This window comes from Poeciliopsis prolifica, unplaced genomic scaffold, assembly GCF_027474105.1.
Source record: "Poeciliopsis prolifica strain line A6 unplaced genomic scaffold, Auburn_PproV2 SCAFFOLD041, whole genome shotgun sequence".
Classification (NCBI taxonomy): domain Eukaryota; kingdom Metazoa; phylum Chordata; class Actinopteri; order Cyprinodontiformes; family Poeciliidae; genus Poeciliopsis; species Poeciliopsis prolifica.
This window is the reverse complement of record NW_026562416.1, coordinates 3333066-3354407: the sequence shown is the minus strand read 5'-3', so window position 1 is coordinate 3354407 and position 21342 is coordinate 3333066. Positions and strand designations below refer to the sequence as shown.

The 21342-nt window shown below is 33.6% G+C and overlaps 3 protein-coding genes and 1 long non-coding RNA gene across 4 annotated transcripts; 1 reads left to right on the top strand and 3 right to left on the bottom strand.

Annotated features, from left to right (window-relative positions):
• Nucleotides 1-228: 228 nt before the first annotated feature.
• Nucleotides 229-4032, bottom strand: LOC129375894 (major histocompatibility complex class I-related gene protein-like). Its single transcript, XM_055055261.1, has 6 exons — nt 3788-4032; nt 3388-3651; nt 3010-3294; nt 2062-2391; nt 715-813; nt 229-370 (listed from the first exon to the last, which is right to left on the bottom strand). The coding sequence occupies exons 1-6, from the start codon at nt 3831-3833 to the stop codon at nt 291-293; spliced, it is 1104 nt and encodes a 367-aa protein (XP_054911236.1). The 5' UTR covers nt 3834-4032; the 3' UTR covers nt 229-290.
• A 1543-nt stretch (nt 4033-5575) lies between these two features.
• On the bottom strand, nt 5576-10306 carry LOC129375677 (major histocompatibility complex class I-related gene protein-like). Its single transcript, XM_055054914.1, has 6 exons — nt 10237-10306; nt 7772-8050; nt 7292-7588; nt 6826-6927; nt 6606-6644; nt 5576-6519 (listed from the first exon to the last, which is right to left on the bottom strand). Exons 1-6 carry the CDS (start codon nt 10304-10306, stop codon nt 6467-6469), a joined length of 840 nt encoding a protein of 279 aa, XP_054910889.1. The 3' UTR covers nt 5576-6466.
• A 1126-nt stretch (nt 10307-11432) lies between these two features.
• LOC129375968 (uncharacterized) lies at nt 11433-12152 on the top strand. Its single transcript, XR_008607689.1, has 3 exons — nt 11433-11767; nt 11961-11978; nt 12076-12152. It is a non-coding gene; the product is annotated as an uncharacterized LOC129375968 (long non-coding RNA).
• Nucleotides 12153-13791: 1639 nt separating this feature from the next.
• On the bottom strand, nt 13792-21334 carry LOC129375889 (major histocompatibility complex class I-related gene protein-like). Its single transcript, XM_055055257.1, has 7 exons — nt 19413-21334; nt 19221-19324; nt 18821-19084; nt 18443-18727; nt 17485-17814; nt 15530-15628; nt 13792-15188 (listed from the first exon to the last, which is right to left on the bottom strand). The coding sequence occupies exons 2-7, from the start codon at nt 19264-19266 to the stop codon at nt 15109-15111; spliced, it is 1104 nt and encodes a 367-aa protein (XP_054911232.1). The 5' UTR covers nt 19267-19324; nt 19413-21334; the 3' UTR covers nt 13792-15108.
• Between the last annotated feature and the right edge of the window lie 8 nt (nt 21335-21342).

Genomic DNA, 21342 nt, shown 5'->3' with positions numbered 1-21342 from the left:
TGTTCAATCAAAATATTGCATGCTTAATTCATTGCTACATGGACAAATAAAAACAAAAATAGTACAATTTTTTACATATTTCATAGAAAAAAGCACTTCCTGCAACTACAGTATGAAATACATTGTCATTACAATACAAAATAAATGGTATTCTTAGTATTTAATACATCTTTACTGACTTACAGTGAAGAACTCAAAATGTTCTGAATGCAAACTTGGTTCATAAAATCAAAATATTGCATGCTTAATTCAGAACAGAACAGAATCATCTCTTCTTCTCTAAGCTTGTTTTAACTGTTAGAGTCCAGATTTAACTTCAGTCTGGTTTCTTGATTGAGTCTCTCAGACAATTCAATACTGTTGACGGGAGCTGTAAGAAAAAAAAAAGAGTTAATATTTAGAAGAATCTGCAAAATAAATTGTTTATGTTAATAAGAGATAAACAACAAAGGGGCAAGGAATTTGTCAATAAAACAGACTGTGCAAGATCCATCACACTTTTAAGAAGTACTAAAATGAGAATATATAAATAAATCTGGGAAAAGATAGATTTACATTTCATCTGAGCCTTACTCATTGCTTTTACTGAAAATGGGAAATGCAGAATCCTGAAATTATTTCTGTGTTCATATATGTAATAATTTGAATAAAATAAGTTTAGATTTTAGTTGAGATTATGAGTCTTGTTCAGCTCATCACTGGAGGTTTTCTTACCTTTTCTATTTTTGATTACCATAAATCCAACAGCAGCAACAATTATAACAAGAGAAACCACTGCAGCAGTGATCCCAACTATCATGCCCATAGGCTTTTCTGCACAGAAAAAAAGACAACAGAGACAGATAAATATATTTACTAAGATATGCATAAACTGCAGATTAAGCTCTACTGAAAACTGTTAAGAAATCAGTATATACACGATGTTCCAAATTATTATGCAAGTAATATTTTCTCAGATTTTCTGAAATTGTCATTGATGGTCATTATGATTTTCAAGTCATGAACTAATACAGTATAAATCAAATTTAATGAAGAAAGCTCCTCATGAGAACAGTATTTTTTTCAGAAATAAAAAAATGAAAAAGGTTCTCAATAGGGTCAGAGGTTAGAGGAGGATGGTGACCACACCACGAGTTTCTCCCCTTTTATGCCCATAGCAGCCACAACACAGTGGTATCCTTGAAGCACTCATTGTCATGCATGAAGATGATTTTGTTACTGAAGGTACAGCTCTTCTTTTGAACCATAAAAGAAAGTGATCAGTCAGAAAGTTCATATATTTTGCTGAGGTCGTTTTCACATAGGAGCCCATTAGTCGGTTCCTGCACCACAAGCCTCTAGAGGATTCTCCACCTTGAGGTTTCCGAGGAACCAGCAGCTCCAAATAACTGTTTGCTGCTTTGTAAGGGCATTTTAACAGCTGCTCTCTCAAAACGATGAAATCATCAAACAGAAACTTCCTCATTATGCCTTTATCTGTACAAACCCATCTTTGTTCTGAATCAGCCACAAATATCTTCACAGTGCGATAACGCTTTCATTAAATATCTAGTGTTTTCATACCTTGTCATATGGCACTACACTATCTGATGATTTTTGTCAGCAGAGATCTTTTCTCTTTTCCAGACTTGCAGAACTCAGAACTTGCTGCTTGAAACCTGTGGCCTGCTTAATAATGTGGAACATCCTTCTTAAGTAGATTTCCTTTAATTGAGCTCACCAGACAAATTAATCAACTCAACTCTCTGAAATTAACTATAGTGATTCAAAGAGCCCTGATGCACAATACTATCTATAAATTTAATAGTGTAATGATAGTAGGGAATATTATCTTGAAAGTCTGTTACTGAATTTATAAAGTAATTGTAACCTCTTTTGAGGAGGTTCAATAATGCAGGAGAATAAGGTTGCATTTGAATGTCAGATAAACCTTTTTTTTTATCAGGGTTTTCAGGGTTAAATGACTAAAACCAGCAACCTTTTAAAAAAACAGATGTGTTATTGAAAAGGTCATGTTAATTAAACTTAAAACATAATAACAAACAGATCATCTTTTCTTACCCTCATCATTTTGTTTCTGTGTTTTCCCCCAGTTGATTTGGATCTTTTCTTTCTCCAGTCTGTTGACAACATCATCTTTGACATCCACCAGATGAAACACACACTCATATCTTTCCCAGTCTTCAGGGTTCACAGATGAAATATTAATGTCTGCTCTCATCTGGAAGGTGTTATCCTGGTTACAGAGGATCTCTGTTTTGTCCACATTGTCATGAATCTCCTCTCCATCCTTCCTCCAGAACATCACAGCTTTGTTGGGATAGAAACCAGTAGCGAAGCAGCTGACTGCAGCGTCAGGAGACTTCTGGAGGAAAAACACTGAGGGAAGAACTGAGGAGACAGACGGCAGCTTGAGATCTACCATCAGATAATTTTATATTATTCAAGACAAAATTTTAAAAGAAATGTTAGAAAATATGAAGATCATGAAAAAAAACTAAAAGCAGTTAAACACAAAAGCAGAATCACTTTTTCCATAAAATATTAAGCTCTGAGATAAACAAAAATTCACAAACAGTATGATCATTAACAAAAAAAACATGACAAAAATGTATGAATACATTTAAAAAAGATAGATATTGTGGGAATTGATGTTTGACTGCAACTGTCTTCAGCTTAATATTTAATATTTATTCTGACAACAATGTGCAAAAAAACAAAAGAAAAGAAAGAGGAGCAGATTACACTGTTAAATTTCAACAATCTGGAAAAAATGATCCTTTCCAAATTTATGTAGTTCAGATTTTGCTGGTTTTTATGGCCTTTCTAACATGTTTTGATCAGCTGACGAAAAGTCAGTTCATGTTTTAACGTAATTTTTTCAGTACACTGAATCTGTGTGACAGTAGAAGTCACATTTTTCCTTACGATTTTTTTTGTATGCACGCTGCGCTCCATCTCAACCTGCTGAATGTAAACATTTGATCACACCATGCTGCTGCGACTCACCTGAGCTCTGCAGAGGGCCTTCATTATTGGCCATATATTTCTTCAGCCAATCAGGGCATATTTGATTTAAGAAGTCCTTGTTGCGCTCCAAATGGGATGTGGATTCATCAGCTTCCCATTTTGGTTTGATGCTGATAGCCTGGGGAGTTTGAGGAATCCATGTCAACTTCTTTGGGTCAAATTTGATAAAGTCTGCTCCATTATATCCAAACTGTAAAAACGAGACTGTTTCTTTTGTCTTTGCCTCCCATTCACAGCCAATAATAACCTGTAAGATGTGAACAGCTGGAGGAGAAAACAGAAACTGAGATTATGAATCAAATTTATTAATGGTAAGTCATTGCAGCTCAATTATGAATATGAGTCTTTTCACTGTACCTTCACTTTGGTTCAGGTCCTTTAAAATTCCCATCTTAACCTTGAGATAATCAGACATTATTTCAAAACACTGTTCAATATACCAATCAGCAATCTGTGACTCAATGTTCATTAATTTTGGTCCATATTTTGGGTTTGCTCTGATATTTTTGTTGCTGTCACAGTAACTTGTTGGCAGCTTATCCACCTGGGTGGTGGTTATGAAGTCTGGGAAATGAGGGAGTCCAGAAGAGGCAGTAACCAGAACTGTCAGTGAGTGTTTTTCTAAAAGAGAGGTTTAAATGTTCAAAACATGTTTAACTTCAGCAGGTTTTTGAATGGAGCAAATTATGAAAGTCAAAATAAACTACAAGGAATAAAAATAGACAGCACTTTCAAATAGGGAAAAGCAAAAGTTTACCTGGTGATGAAGCGCCACATAATAGAAGAAAAAATAACATCTTCATGTCACAGAAATGATAAGTGGTGATGTTAGGACTGAAATCCTTTACTTTTCCTCAGGAACTGTTCATATGTAAGGAAAATAATGTTCTTTTGAAATTACTTGCTTTGTAAAATAGAAAATCTGTAGCAGCCAGAAAGAAAAGTAATGAAACCTGGTTTCTGCCTAAACTGATGAGAATCCAGAACGTCATTTCGGATGATCCGGTCCTGTTTTTATGGCTTCCACACACAAAAAAAAAACCAGCTGCTTTCTTTAAAGACGGCCTCTCACCACCAAGCACCGACAGAGCGCCCCACTTTACTGTAAAATATTTGAAGGTGGATAAACTAGCAAATGAAAGTCAAAATGCTGCCTTGAAAGTGCAATTTAAGTCAACAAGAAAATTGTATTGGTTTTAACTCAGAAATTAAAATTCATGAAGTTAATACAACAAGAAACAAGTTGTCTAAACATTGTTTTTTAAGTTCTTTAATGGCAAATTGTGAGTTTTAACTTAATGCTGTAACTTTACCCTAACCAAGTAATTATTTCGCAATACACATTTAGTGTGAACAGAACAAGCTTTGCAAACTGTCAGCTGCATTAAAATGAACATTTGCCTTAATAACAAACAAGAGTCAGATCAATGTGATGCACTTCCATCTCAGGATATAAAATCATGCCGCTAAGCAAATTGTTCCCTCTCTTGTCTTTTTCTTCTTTCTGTTTTTTTTTACCTGAAAACTCCAGTTTTCTTAGCTCTTGTAGTTTTGACAAAATTAATAAAAAAGTTAACACAACTTACTTCAGTAAGTTTATCTTTTCACAAACTCACACATTTAGGTTCGAAATCTAAAACTCAGATCTGATAATCATATTTTACTTAAAGAGTAGAAGATAGTAGACACAACTAAATTTGACTCAAATGTTTTGCAGTGTTCAGGCTCATCAGCCTCACCTTTCATTTTTAGGACTTCGATCTGCCAAACACAAAATATTTGTTGTGAAGCCGGTTTGTCACTTTAGCGATCGTTCTTGCTCTGCGTTGATGAAATGAGGAAGTTGTGGTTAAATACTAACCTTGAGTGAACCCTTGCATACATTTATGTAAACAGTGAACTATGTCAACATTTTGTGTTTGGAAAATAATCTGCATTTTTTATCATGTACCAGACGTAAATAATGTAAAATCAGTGAATTGTTTGTGTCATGCTTTGCAGCATTTTAGTCATTTTCATCATTTCTGTCAGTTGAAGGTGGAGTTGAAAAACAAGTCCATGTAAATGTAATGAGATTTATGCCATGTCACTTGCAGCTATAAAGGATAAAATTTGTATTGAGAAATAAATCTTGTGAACTACAATATCTGCTCATCTCATCTTAATCAGTGTTGGCTTGGTGAGCTGTTTTTGTTATGTTATGGATGTAAAGGATTGTAATGAGAGTGTGGGAGTCAGGAACCAGCTGGTGACAGCAGCAACAGAGAACAATAGAGGTTCTGATAAAGAAACAGACAAACAGAGGAGCATTTTGTGAAGTGCATCAATCCTTCCACTGATTTACTCGTATTGCTGCTGTTACTATTGATCTTCTTTTAGCTCCTGTGTGGCTTGAGCTCACTAAGAAGCTGAATCACATTTGTAAGCAAAAAATACATTTACTAGAAATGTATATTCATGTGCTCTAGTAATTTTGGTCATGTTTCTAAATTTAATGACGTTTTAAAAAGCTTGCTACCAAAAACAAATTCACACATGCACATACTTCAGTTATGCTTTATTTTTTAAAAACATCCATTTATATAAAAAAAACCCACAAATCTATTAGTAGTTTCTTAGACAAAAAAAGACATGAAAGTAATCATTGGTTTAAAGTCTTTCCTCATGACACTGTTTAAATGTTTATCTCTTTCAAAACTTCACACAAAATGATTTGGTTAAATAACTTTGATAATCAACATCGAAATAAGATATGAAAAAAATTAGGGGGTGTTTGTAGATTTCTTTTTCTTGGTGTGATGATTTAACATTGACCTTTTATAGGTTGGAGCACGACTTCACAGGAGAATAAGAAAAGGTAAAATATTAATAACAAGGCATTTAGTTATTCATCTTGCTTATTTTCAGCAAAGTGCTTAAATATAAATTTCTGTTTGCTTTACACTCTAGAATGTTGTTCAGGCTCAGGCTTGATTTTTTTGCATCTCTTTGCTAAATCAGAAACCAGAACCTGATCTCTAGTTTCAGTGAACTTTTAATTTCTTCCTTTCATTTGTAGATAAGTCTGAGAAAACCTAAGAATTTTTTCTCTGTCATTTGTTGGTAGAACCTTCTACAAAGATAGCCTCTGATGTTATTTGATAGAGAAAAATACAGACGTTCATTAGCCTATATGATGTATGCGTTTGTTTGCTTTATGAAAGACAGATGCAAATTAAAAAAATATTATTGTGCAATATAGTTGTAAAATGTGAGTAAACATAAATAGAGCTATTCAAAACTTTCAGACATGATATAAAACCCAAACCATTTAGCATGTTAAATGTGCTCCTTTAAATTATTGACAGTTATCTTCATTTAACAGGATCCTGGAATTTCCTGTAGATTTTATGTGCCGTTAACAGAACATTTGGATATGACACATGTCCAGCATTCTTCATGGTGAAGTGCATTTTGCATCACTTTCTTGAAGAGAGATTGTTTCAGAGGCTGTAAGATACAAAATATTTCATTAATCTGCTCATTCTGATCAAAACTTAGTGAATATAGGACAGTAGAGGTCATAATGTACTTACATAGTGTAGAAGATCTGTCTGTGTCACTAATGTTTGTCACTAAATAATGGAAGAATGATCATTTAGGTCATGTTAAACGTAAAAGATCTGCTTGTAAACATGTAATTTGATTATGTGAATAACTATCAGATTTACCAAGATATTCAACTGTAATTAGATGTTATAGTAGAGTGTAACTTTCTAATTCACTTTTCTGAATATCACATTTTAATTGTCTTACCATTCATTAGTTTGAAAGCTGTGAATGATAAAGCAGCAGCGAGGATGATGACAACACATCCCATCATAGCAATGACAGCGATGCTGGTTGCCGTTAACAGACCTGTTCAGGAAACATTATGCAGGTTTCTTGGTTTTGGTTTTAACTGAACTTAAGAAACATTTACAACTTTAATCTTAGAAATAAAACTGTGTATTAGTAAGGTTGAGCATCATCTATAATGGCCTATTTAAACTCAAATAGCAAATGACAAATTACACTAAAATGGAAACTAACTTCCCATTACTTATTTTTAACTAAGGGGAAGATTCGCCTTCATGTATCAAATGGCAAAGAATTAAAATTACCAAAAGAAGGACTACTTAGTGTATTGCAATGTATTTTTAGTCACTACTTGAATCTATTACCACTTTTAGTGCTTTTCTAAAAACAGGAAAAAAATGATCAAATCAAGTATTTTTATTACCTTCATTTTTGGGATTGTTGCTTCTGATTGAATCTTGGTCCAGTTTGGTAATGGCATCATTTTTCACACCAGAGAGTTCAAATATGCATTCGTATCTCCCCCAGTCTTCAGGTGGGATTTCCAGAACCTCCAGGTGGACACTCAGCTGAAAGGATCCATCATCATTGGGAAGAAGGTCTCCATGTTCTACCCCTTCATGAATCTCCTCTCCACTTTCCTCAGAACACATCATGGCTTTGTTAGGGAAGAAACCCGTTGCATGACAAGAGGAGAGGAGTGAGAGAGTAGAAAAGAAAACTAGAGAGATATTGCCACTATTAGGTCATTTTGCATGATTATTATGATAATATGTCCTCGTGGTTTTTCTCATGATACTCAAGAAATGTTTGATAGACCAAAATGTATAAAACATACTAAAAGAGGTGGTAAGTAGACCCAGATAAAATTAAACTGTATATATAAAAGGCCAATTCATTTTACCTTTTCTGCTCAGATAGGATTTTCCATATCGCACACCTAAATGTAATAATGGCAGGCACACATTTTGGAGACAGTTCTTTGCAATCTCATAAAAGGCTTTGTTTGCATTCCACTCCTCTGCTATGACCTCCGCCTTTGGATCTGTTGCAATCCAAGTCCCTGTCTTTGTGTCTAATATGATAAAGTCTTCTCCATTGTTACCGTACTTTATATGACCATGAGTATTATTAGTTTCTTCATCCCAGTCACAGCCAATAATTTGCTGAATTATCTCCTTGCCTGAGGAAAACAGAGAACAAACCATGTTTTAAATATGCCATGATGCCATCACACATTCTACCTGATAATGTAATTTTTTGTTTTTTTTAAGATGTGTAGTTTCTGAAGCAAAGTTTTGCCTGATCTAAATCCAAATTTGGATTAATTTAAATGGATAATAAATACAGAAATGAAGCAAGAAGGAAAGAAAGAAACAAAGAAACATAGGATTTTCGCTATAACATACCTTTTGTTTGGTTTGACTGTGTGGTAAAATTCTTAGTTTGTTCTCTTAACAGAAATTTGTATGCCAAGCACCCCTGGACAGTCAATTTCCATTCCTTTGTGTTCTCTTTTATGAACTTTTTCATCCAGTCTTGTTTGATATTAATTACTTTTTCATCAAAATAAGATACAAAAAATCCCTCAAGTGAACCCATCACTCCATACTCTGGGAAATCGGGAACTCCTGGATACAGGAAACGATTAGACTCCAGGTGATATTTTCTGTTAGAAGAAAAAAAATTTATTTAGAGTATGGATTGCAATTTTTTGTATTTTTTTATTATAGTATAAACTCTAGAATTGAATTTGCATGTGAAACATAAAAAGTTACAAAATACATATTCTCTTTATATTGATGAAAACTTATAAGTCTTTAACTTTCACAGTTATTTCACAGTTGATAAAATAACTGACATCTTTACCTTTGAACTGAAGCAGCTCTGTTTCACTTTTGATTATAGAAAATTAAAAATTATCAAAAATTGCTTCTCCTGTTGAATGATTGAAATGTTCTTACCTCCAGATGCAGCATTCTGTAAAAGCAGCAACAAAGTTATCACCTTTATCATTTTTGTACAGTTGGTGTGAAATTGAGAAACTGAGCAGAAGAGTCCTTTAGTTGATATGTCCAAAATCATTTCCTGCTTTTCTTCTTATCGTCACAAGATGGTGGTGGAGGTGTGTTCAAGTTTGACAAACAACCAATGGGATATTTTTGTGTTCTTTTTTAGTTTTTATGACAGAATTGGTCTATTGTGCTAAAGTAAAACTTCTTATACAGTGTGTTAAATCTGAATCAGTTTTAGCTTTTAACATGTTTGTTAAAATGCTCTAAATCTGAAATGACTAACCCCACTGTCATTAAACTAAAATGAAATAACTTCCTGGTGGTTTTTTCTTAAAAAACTAAACTAAGAAATGAAACAATAATGAATGTATAACCACATTAACACCGAAATGTTAGAATTTCATCAAATGGCAATATATCATTATAAATTTGCTTTAATCACTGAGCAATAAATGCACCAACTTTAGGGAGATTTTCTGTGTATCCTGTGACAACAAACACCAGGAAGTACCAACACTTGCAATACAAGTAATTGTTGATTCAAGATTAAGTAACAAGGAAACAATTTATGCTTATCTTGTTTCTATTAATAGTACATTTTCTTCTGAAAATTTTCTGACCTGTTTTTATTTGGTTTATGTTTAGAAGACATGAACATGTATGAAAAGTTAATATCTCTCTAAAACTCAGTAACAGAACAAGACTTAATTTTGACTAAGCTTCAGTATAAGTAAAGAATGAAAGTTTTATTCAAACAGCCATGAAAACTTTAATATTAGATCTTCCTCTATTCCATTTAGATATTCTATTCAATATTGCTAGGAAGGCTTTTCCATATCAGTTCTACTCTTTCAATTCACTTTTAGGAAAACTACTAGAAGTGAATTTAATAATTACCAAATTGGCTTTGAATATAAACCATAGATGTTTTGAAAATGAGATCAGAGTTGCAACTCAAAATCATCTTAACTACTAACCTTTTACTCACTCTGTAGCTTAAGAAGAAAGAAAATGGACTTCTTGTTTGAAGATGTTTCAGTTCTCGCCAAAAAAGAAGAAACCATTTCTAGTAAGACTTTATGGAAGCCACTACATTATTTATCACCCGTCTAAATGCCTACAACTTATTTCAGTTCTGAATGCTGTATGTCACAGTTTTTAAAAGTTTATGAAATCACTCATTTCACTTTTATCGATTTAAAATAGAAAGAGTCGGTTTAGAAACTCTTGAAAAATGCTTATACAGATTGTTACTGTATAAGCATAAGCTGTGCAGCTTATAGTAAGACTGAAAAGGAATGGAAAACAGTTATTTTGGTTCTCTGTACACAGGCTATTGAGCATGACCCATTACCACAGAGGTCATTCCTGTACTCAGCAGTAGTCACTTCCTCGGTATAAGATGAGAAACCTTCGTTCCCCATAATGTCTGAATTTACTCTTTTAGTCCCGTATATTCTCACATATATGTTCTCACAATTTGTTTATATGGGTTTATATGTAGTTTGTAGGATTATTTTGTTTTATATTATTCCTACAGACTATTAGAGTAGATACATCAAATGTTTAAATTAGATTAAGCAGGGTATTGTTCTTGATTACTACCACATTATTTATCACCCCTTATTTGTTCATATTCAACAAACCAGTTTCAAATAAAATTTTCTTTCTCTATGTTTAATTACAACTGATTTTTGACTTGTATGCCTTATTTGTCTTCATGCTGAATTTGAGAATTTTTTAAAAGATTTTTCTCAGATAAAACAATTCTCATGCACTAAGTATTTATCTGAAATGAACAAAATGCACACATATATTGATATAAATTTTTTAGTTGAGAATTTATGACAGTATTTTTTAAAACAATATTGTAAAAAACTGTTAAATACATAAATTATTTTTTTTTTTAAATGCACATGTTTGGTTTGATTTTTTTTGTAAAAATCATTTGTTCTTTATCAGGTCCAGAAAAAAAAACTAAATCTAACCTTAACCTATGTTTTAATCTGCTAAATAGGCCTATACTGAGCGCAAGACATCAGCAAATTTTGTTTGGTGATGCCTTTACACTTTTTCAATGTTTTTTACAACACAACAATATGAAGCCTACATCAATAAAATCAGGACTGCAAGTGGTTCAGAGAAATGTTGCCATTCTCTTCCTGCATATTGATAAACAGAAAAAACATAACCATTAATGCAACAAATACATTCAGACAAAAGCTGATCTGATGTGTTTCTATTTATTTATTTATTTATTTGTGAATGTTTAATGTGTACAGTCTGAGATGGCTCTCAGAGAGTTGGGATGAGACAATGAAGATTTGCAAATGTTTTTTTTTTTTTTTTTTTTTTTTTTTTTGGTAGAAATGGTATATTTATTTTATCAAATGTGATGATTAAAGCAGAAAATTAGGAGAATTTTACACACATTCTGCATGGAAAGCATCAGAAATACTTTGGGCAGGAACTGTTTACGACACAAAGTGATGCCAGTTTCCACACATTTATTTCTTCCCAGAATATAAGATCCCAACAAATATCTTTTGCAACAATATGCCAATTCTCGGCTGCGGCTACTTCGGGTGCATTGTGTAGTATAAGGTTTTAGCTCTGCTACACTGGTAGCCAAGTAACGACATTTCGTTGTCAATATTCACCTTGTGTATTTTTTTGTACAATGACAATAAAGGAAGTCTAAGTCTAAGTCTAAGTCAATTCTACAGCTTCAACAATTAATGATGCTCTCGCCTGATCAGCTCTTGTGGTTTCTCTTTGACCAGATGAATCATCTCAGAGAAATATCATCATCATTGCTGTCATTTCTGTTGTGATTTCCATCATAATTGCTGCTTTAGCATTTGCTGCTTTCAAGAAGAAAAATGGTAAGATTTTGGATTCATCATGATGTATCCTCAACCTCGATAGACTGAAATCTGAAGATTGCAGCAAACAAATGATTATTTTTATACCATCTTTGCATTAAATTAAGAAACCTTAAAAATTATGAATATTTTCTCTTTTGAAGTTTTATTGCATATTTGTAAATTGAAACCCAAATATCTGTTTAACTTTCAGATAGACCAGTCATCTCTGGTAAGTAGGGCTGAAATTTATTTATCTTTTGTTTCACCAAATTTTCTGAAATAATTCTAAGATCAGAGGATTAGCAAGTCTCTTTTTGGTTCCTCAGAGTCTGAAATCATACCATTGAGAAACTGACTTCTAAATCCAGATCAAGAAATCTAACATCCTGCTCTGCCTTCACATGTCCATTTAACATATGTACTATATGTGTATTAATATAATCTAATAAGTACCCTAATTGCTTTTTCATTAAGCAGGTGTTATTGTGTGAAAGCAGAAAGTCGAGCCAGCTGTAGAAATGAGTAGAAAAAATATTTTATCATAATTCTTTGCTTCCTGCACCCTTTTTGTTTTTCTTCAGCTAATACAAAGTGTAGTATATCTAAAATAAAGTCACAAATGTTTTATTACTGTCAGTTTTTTCTAAATGACCAAGTATTCTATTAAAATCCCAATTTGCTTCCTGACAAAATATGCTGGAGAAATACATTAGACTGTTGTATATGTGAATGCTGTGAACTGTCCATTGTTGCATTGTTGGACTCTTGTTTATAAACTGGCAGATTGAGTTATGTGTCTGTATAGCTATATTTATTTTAAATGCATAAACATCATTTTTGTGTTTGGAAAATTGGAAAATAACTACATGTGTTTACATAAAGCCTTCTTATCCTGTTTTAATAAAACAATGAATAAATTAATATATGTGCATAATGTTCAGTAAAAGTGCATATAATTTAAAGACATTGTAAAACTGTATATGTTGAATATCCCAACAGCAAAACAGAGGGAATTAGGTGCAATTTTATGCTATATTTTGATTGTCTCCTCCTCATTGATGTGTTTGCAGCTAAAGTAACAACTCAGACACAAACCTGCTGTAAAGATGGACATTTATGAGGATTGAGTTCAGATTGTAACTCTAAATGGAGCTGTGTTAAAGTTTGGAAATATGTAATTAAATATTATCTACAAACCAGTTTGACTATTTTGTCGTCTCTATAACATAACCAATGAAGTTAACATCAGTTATAATTTCACATGGCATGAACAAGTTTTATTTCTTAAAGAAAAACACTGGTGATTGCATAAAGTTACAAACTTTACAGCAATCACTCCTCCTGTATGAAAGGAAGAAACCTGCAGTAGAACCCTAAATAAGTGTGAGTAACCATCTATTTATTTATCCTGTTATCAATTTTAATGATCAGAGAATTCATATTACGTATAATACGTATTTTGTATTATGAAATGTAAGGCTACCTTCAGAGTAACACCAGCTTAAGAGGAAGAATCTAAATGTTTTTAAGGTTTACTTACATGGATGCTGGATTTAATTCGTATAATTTGGCTCTCAGTTTGCATAAAAACCTAGAAACCCATAAGAACTGGTTCTGTTAGCAGCACCGTTTCTGCTAACAAAGGCAGAATCAGTGCTGCTTCTGTTAACAGTCTCTTTGGTGAGAAAAGTTTCCAAGTGTTATTCATACTTCCTTCTGCAGGACAGCAGAGGGCAGCATTGGACAGATAAAATCTGTATTATTTAATGTTGTCGATTCAAATCTTGATCTTGTTAAGTTCCTCACAATCAACTGGAAAAAGTTTCCCTGTGGGAATTGAAACATTTGAATAAATTTACTTAACATGTTCACAGAGTCACAAATCCATAAAAATGAACAATTATAATAAAAAAGATTATTTCGTGACTTATGAGGTAGAAGTTTCTTTTGCATTTTTTTATATTTTACACATGATAAAAACATTCATGTTTCAACAAAGACAGATGACCTTCATCTACATAAAACTTTTTAAAACCATCCGATGTAGATTATTTTTGCTAAATACAAAAGTAACAAAGACAACAGAAGACTGATGTGTCTTACATAAAAACATGGTGCTAGCAAACATAATGCAGTAAAACCAGTTTTTCCAACTTCTGATCAGTTCTTTCATTTTGTTAAATGAAGCCAGCAGCATATCATAAGTTTCCTTCACATCTGATTTATTCCAGTTTCTGCAGATAGAACTGTCTGACCCGCCGTCTGTCCAATGGTGAATTACAGATTACAAACAAACTTATAGCTTATGATTTCTAATCCAATAAATGATACTATCTAATCTGAACCAGAAGTATTTTAGCCAAGAGGGAGTTTTCTTTATCAAAAGAACATCAAGTCAAGAGGAAAAGCAGGAGATAAAAATAACTCAGATGATGAGTGTTTGGCATCAAATTACCTTTAACAAGATGCAATACAGAGCAAACTAAAGCATGTTTTAAAGTCACAGAAAATAATACCCACAGAAAAATTATTTTAGTTCCCTATTAGCTTTGCTCATCACTTCAAAAGTGGATCCACCCTGTCGGGGAAGTTCATTTAAACTTCTGGAAGTTTTATTCTTTTAGCATGGCGGGTCTGGCTAGGAATGAGGATATACCTGCAAACTAAAAACTTTGTCTTGTTTCAGTTTATCCTTCAGTATAAAACATACACAGAGCACTTGCATAACTAAAAACAGAGAGACATGTTTATGATTGTAAGTGTGAGGATTACACACTTATCCTCTAAATATCTAAATGCTCAGATATTTAGAGCAGAGTTTCATCAGCTGAACGCCGTTCAGTTGGTGATCACAGGTCCCTCTGCCTCACCTGGTTACTTTGTGCTCCCTTCATCACCTGCAGTCTGAGGCCTCCACCTTGTAGGTGTGGAGACCGATTGAGCCAGTTTCTCTGGTAGGTTTGTAAAACAGATGACCGGCTGCTCCCAGCCACATGAAGAGAAAATGGTCTCAAAATACCTGTGCTTGTGTAATACTGACAACTTTTGAACTTACATTTTTTTTGGACTTTGTTCAATCAAAATATTGCATGCTTAATTCATTGCTACATGGACAAATAAAAACAAAAATAGTACAATTTTTTACATATTTCATAGAAAAAAGCACTTCCTGCAACTACAGTATGAAATACATTGTCATTACAATACAAAATAAATGGTATTCTTAGTATTTAATACATCTTTACTGACTTACAGTGAAGAACTCAAATGTTCTGAATGCAAACTTGGTCCATAAAATCAAAATATTGCATGCTTAATTCAGAACAGAACAGAATCATCTCTTCTTCTCTAAGCTTGTTTTAACTGTTAGAGTCCAGATTTAACTTCAGTCTGGTTTCTTGATTGAGTCTCTCAGACAATTCAATGCTGTTGACGGGAGCTGTAAGAAAAAAAGAGTTAATATTTAGAAGAATCTACAAAATAAATTGTTTATGTTAATAAGAGATAAACAACAAAGGGGCAAGGAATTTGTCAATAATACAGAGTGTGCAAGATCCATCACACTTTTAAGAATTGCTAAAATAACAATAAATAAACAAATCTGGGAAAAGATAGATTTACATTTCATCTGAGCCTTACTCATTACCTTAACTGAAAATGGGAAATTCAGAATCCTGAAATTATTTCTGTGTTCATATATGTAATAATTTGAATAAAATAAGTTTAGATTTTAGTTGAGATTATGAGTCTTGTTCAGCTCATCACTGGAGGTTTTCTTACCTTTCCTATTTTTGATGACCATAAATCCAACAGCAGCAACAATTATAACAAGAAAAACCACTGCAGCAGTGATCCCAACTATCATGCCCATAGGCTTTTCTGCACAGAAAAAAAGACAACAGAGACAGATAAATATATTTACTAAAAGATGCATAAACTGCAGATTAAGCTCTACTGAAAACTGTTAAGAAATCAGTATATACACGATGTTCCAAATTATTATGCAAGTGATTTTCTCAGATTTTCTTAAATGGTCAATGCAAATGATGGTCAGTATAATTTTCAAGTCATGAACTATTACAGTATAAATCAAATTTCACTGAGTAAAGCTCTCCATGAAAACAGTTTTTTTTAAAAATAAAGAACTCAAAATGCTCTGTTCCAAATTATTAGCAGCAGATTTTCTGAACATTTCATGGATTATAAAGAACTGCAAACATTCATTCTTTGAATGTGCAGCATTAAGTGGTCACATGTACAAAAATCAAAAGATATTTCAATCAAAAACATCTTAACAGGCCGAGTTACAGGTTAACATAGGATCTCTTCTTTGATATCACAATTCTTGCATCCATTGAACTTGTGAGTTTGTAGAAAGTTTCTGCTTGAGTCTCTTTGCAGGATGTTAGAAAACCTTCTCAGAGCTGCTGTTTGATATGAACTGCATCCTCAGATCTTCTAAGTTCTCCAAAGGTTCTCAGTAGGGTCAGAGGTCACCACACCATGAGATGGTTCATTGTCATGCATGTTGATGATTTTGGTACGGCTCTTTTTTTTTAACCATAAAAGAAAGTGATCAGTCAGAAAGTTCATATTCTTTGTTGAGGTCGTTTTTTACACCTTCAGGGACTCTGAAGTGGCCGACCAGCTCTCTCTCTCCCTATGATTTCAGCCCAAAGCATGACACCACCACCTCCTTGCTAACCTCACAGCCGTGTTGAGACACTGCTGCATCCATCTGGACCATTAAGGTTTGCACAGCAGTCATCCGTGAACAACTCTGATTGAAAATGAATCTTGTATGGCTGGTCCCATTGCGACCATTTCTGCTTGTGAACTGGTTAGGGGCCCATTAGTCGGTTCCTGCACCACAAGCCTCTAGAGGATTCTCCACCTTGACCCGAGGAAACCAGCAGCTCCAATCACTGTTTGCTGCTTTGTAACGGCATTTTAACAGCTGCTCTCTCAAAACGATGAAATCGTCAAACAGAAACTTCCTCATTATGCCTTTATCTAAACCCATCTTTGTTCTGAATCAGCCACAAATATCTTCACAGTGCGATAACGCTTTCATTAAATATCTAGTGTTTTCATACCTTGTCATATGGCACTACACTATCTGATGATTTTTGTCAGCAGAGATCTTTTCTCTTTCCCACACTGATTGAAACCTGTGGCCTGCTTAATAATGTGGAACATCCTTCTTAAATAGATTTCCTTTAATTGAGCTCACCAGACAAATTAATCAACTCAACTCTCTGAAATTAACTATAGTGATTCAAAGAGCCCTGATGCACAATACTATCTATAAATTTAATAGGACAACAAAAATGTAATCTTTATGACACAATAATTTGGAACATGGTGTAATGATAGTAGGGAATATTATCTTGAAAGTCTGTTACTGAATTTATAAAGTAATTGTAACCTGTTTTGAGGTTACAATATTTAGATGCACAGCAAAAAATATGCACAGATTTCCACTTGGGACTCACTATGAACGACATCTTTTGCACCATAAAATGCTGACTTCAGATTTTTAAATGTGGCTGATTTTAGTTCAATAATGCAGGAGAATAAGGTTGCATTTGAATATCAGATAAACCTTTTTTTATCAGGGTTATCAGGGTTAAATGACTAAAACCAGGAACCTTTTAAAAAGAACAGATGTGTCATTGAAAAGGTCATGTTAATTAAACTTAAAACACTATTACAAACAGATCATCTTTTCTTACCCTCATCATTTTGTTTCTGTGTTTTTCCCCAGTTGGTTTGGATCTTTTCTTTCTCCAGTCTGTTGACAACATCATCTTTGACATCCACCAGATGAAACACAGACTCATATCTTTCCCAGTCTTCAGGGTTCACAGATGAAATATTAATGTCTGCTCTCATCTGGAAGGTGTTATCCTGGTTACAGAGGATCTCTGTTTTGTCCACATTGTCATGAATCTCCTCTCCATCCTTCCTCCAGAACATCACAGCTTTGTTGGGATAGAAACCAGTAGCGAAGCAGCTGACTGCAGCGTCAGGAGACTTCTGGAGGAAAAACACTGAGGGAAGAACTGAGGAGACAGATGGCAGCTTGAGATCTAGCATCAGATAATTTTATATTATTCAAGACAAAATTTTAAAAGAAACTTTAGGAAATGTGAAGATCATGGAAAACTCTAAAAGCAGTTAGACACAAAAGCAGAATCACTTTGTTCATACAATGTTTAGCTCTGAGATAAACATTTTTTTGTTATAATCATTAAAATATAAAACATGACAAAGGAAATAAATGATACAAAAAAATTATGAATACAACATTTAAAAAAGATAGATATTGTGGGAATTGATGTTTGACTGCAACTGTCTTCAGCTTAATATTTAATATTTATTCTGACAACAATGTGCAAAAAAACACAAAAGAAAAGAAAGAAGAGGAGCAGATTACACTGTTAAATTTTAACAGTCTGGAAAAAATGATCCTTTCTAGATTTATGTAGTTCAGATTTTGCTGGTTTTCTAACATGTTTTAATCAGCTGATGAAAAGTCAGTTTATGTTTTAACATATTTTTTTCAGTACACTGAATCTGTGTGACAGTAGAAGTCACATTTTTCCTTATGATTTTTTTTGTATTCACGCTGCGCTCCATCTCAACCTGCTGAATGTAAACATTTGATCACACCATGCTGCTGCGACTCACCTGAGCTCTGCAGAGGGCCTTTGTTATTGGCCATATATTTCTTCAGCCAATCAGGGCATATTTGATTTAAGAAGTCCTTGTTGCGCTCCAAATGGGATGTGGATTCATCAGCTTCCCATTTTGGTTTGATGCTGACAGCCTGGGCAGTTTGAGGAATCCATGTCAACTTCTTTGGGTCAAATTTGATAAAGTCTGCTCCATTATATCCAAACTGTAAAAAGGAGACTGTTTCTTTTGTCTTTTTCTCCCATTCACAGCCAATAATAACCTGTAAGATGTGAACAGCTGGAGGAGAAAACAGAAACTGAGATTATGAATCAAATTTATTAATGGTAAGTCATTGCAGCTCAATTATGAATATGAGTCTCTTCACTGTACCTTCACTTTGGTTCAGGTCCTTTAAAATTTCCATCTTAACCTTGAGATAATCAGACATTATTTCAAAACACTGTTCAATATACCAATCAGCAATCTGTGACTCAATGTTCATTAATTTTGGTCCATATTTTGGGTTTGCTCTGATATTTTTGTTGCTGTCACAGTAACTTGTTGGCAGCTTATCCACCTGGGTGGTGGTTATGAAGTCTGGGAAATGAGGGAGTCCAGAAGAGGCAGTAACCAGAACTGTCAGTGAGTGTTTTTCTAGAAGAGAGGTTTAAATGTTCAAAACATGTTTAACTTCAGCAGGTTTTTGAATGGAGCAAATTATGAAAGTCAAAATAAACTACAAGGAATAAAAATAGACAGCACTTTCAAATAGGGAAAAGCAAAAGTTTACCTGGTGATGAAGCGCCACATAATAGAAGAAGAAATAATATCTTCATGTCACAGAAATGATAAGTGGTGATGTTAGGACTGAAATCCTTTACTTTTCCTCAGGAACTGTTCATATGTAAGGAAAAGAATGTTCTTTTGAAATTCCTTGCTTTATAAAATAGAAAATATCAGCTAGAAAGCAAAGTAATGAAACCTGGTTTCTGCCTAAACTGATTAGAATCCAGAGCGTCATTTCGGATGATCCGGTCCTGTTTTTATGGCTTCCACACACAAAAAAAACCCAGCTGCTTTCTTTAAAGATGGCCTCTCACCACCAAGCACCGACAGAGCGCCCCACTTTACTGTAAAATATCTGAAGGTGGATAAACTAGCAAATGAAAGTCAAAATGCTGCCTTGAAAATGCAAAGTCAACAAGAAAATTGTATTGGTTTTAACTCAGAAATTAAAATTCATGAAGTTAATACAACAAGAAACAAGTTGTCTAAACATTGTTTTTTAAGTTCTTTAATGGCAAATTGTGAGTTTTAACTTAATGCTGTAACTTTACCCTAACCAAGTAATTATTTCACAATACACATTTAGTGTGAACAGAACTTTATCCTCAAGCTTTGCAAACTGTCAGCTGCATTAAAATAAACATTTGCCTTAATAACAAACAAGAGTCAGATCAATGTGATGCACTTCCATCTCAGGATATAAAATCATGCCGCTAAGCACACTGGGAAATTGTTCCCTCTCTTGTCTTTTTCTTCTTTCTGTTGTTCTAACCTGAAAACTCCAGTTTTCTTAGCTCTTGTAGTTTTGACAAAATTAATAAAAAAGTTAACACAACTTACTTCAGTAAGTTTATCTTTTCACAAACTCACACATTTAGGTTCAAAATCTAAAACTCTGATCTGATAAACATATTTTACTTAAAGAGTAGAAGATAGTAGACACAACTAAATTTGACTCAAATGTTTTGCAGTGTTCAGGCTCATCAGCCTCACCTTTCATTTTTAGGACTTCGATCTGCCAAACACAAAATATTTGTTGTGAAGCCGGTTTGTCACTTTAGCGATCGTTCCTACTCTGTGTTGATGAAATTAGGAAGTTGTGGTTTAATACTAACTGTGATGGTCCGACCAGCAAACTCAAGGACAAAGGCATAAAAAAAACAACTATTTAATTTTTCAAAGAGTTTAAAGATTTTTTTTACAACAAATTTCAAAAAGAAATATAAGAAAAATGGGCCCAAAAAATAATCAACTAAAGCATACCAACTCAACCAAAACTAACTGACTCTCTCAATGAACACACAGGGGAATTTATATACAAAGGCTAGCCTACACACACACACAAGGAGGGGTGGGGGAGCAAACAAAAACAACCAATACATAAACAGTCAGGGACCAGCTGGTGACAGCAGCAACAGAGAACAACAGAGGATCTGATAAAGAAACAGACAAACAGAGGAGCATTTTGTCAAGTGCATCAATCCTTCCACTGATTTACCCGCATTGCTGCTGTTACTATTGATCTTCTTTTAGCTCCAAGTTTTTTCTTGGTCTGATGACTTAACATTGACCTGATATAGGTTGGAGCATGACTTCACAGGAGAATAAAAAAATAGAATACAAATGTTAATAACAAGGCATGTAGCTATTCAACTAGCTTATTTTCAGCAAAGTACTTGGAATATCAATTTCTGTTTGCTTTACAGTCTAGAATGTTGTTCAGGCTCAGGCTTGATTTTTTTGCATCGCTTTGCTAAAACAGAAACCAGAACCTTATCTCTAGTTTCAGTGAACTTTTAATTTCTTCCTTTCATTTGTAGATAAATCTGAGAAAACCTAAGAATTTTTTCTCTGTCATTTGTTGGTAGAACCTTCTACAAAGATAGCCTCTGATGTTATTTGATAGAGAAAAATACAGACGTTCATTAGCCTATATGATGTATGCTTTTGTTTGCTTTATGAAAGACAGATGCAAATTAAAAAAATATTATTGTGCAATATAGTTGTAAAATGTGAGTAAACATAAATAGAGCTATTCAAAACTTTCAGACATGATATAAAACTCAAACCATTTAGCATGTTAAGGCTGCTCCTTTAAATTATTGCCAGTTATCTTCATTTAACCT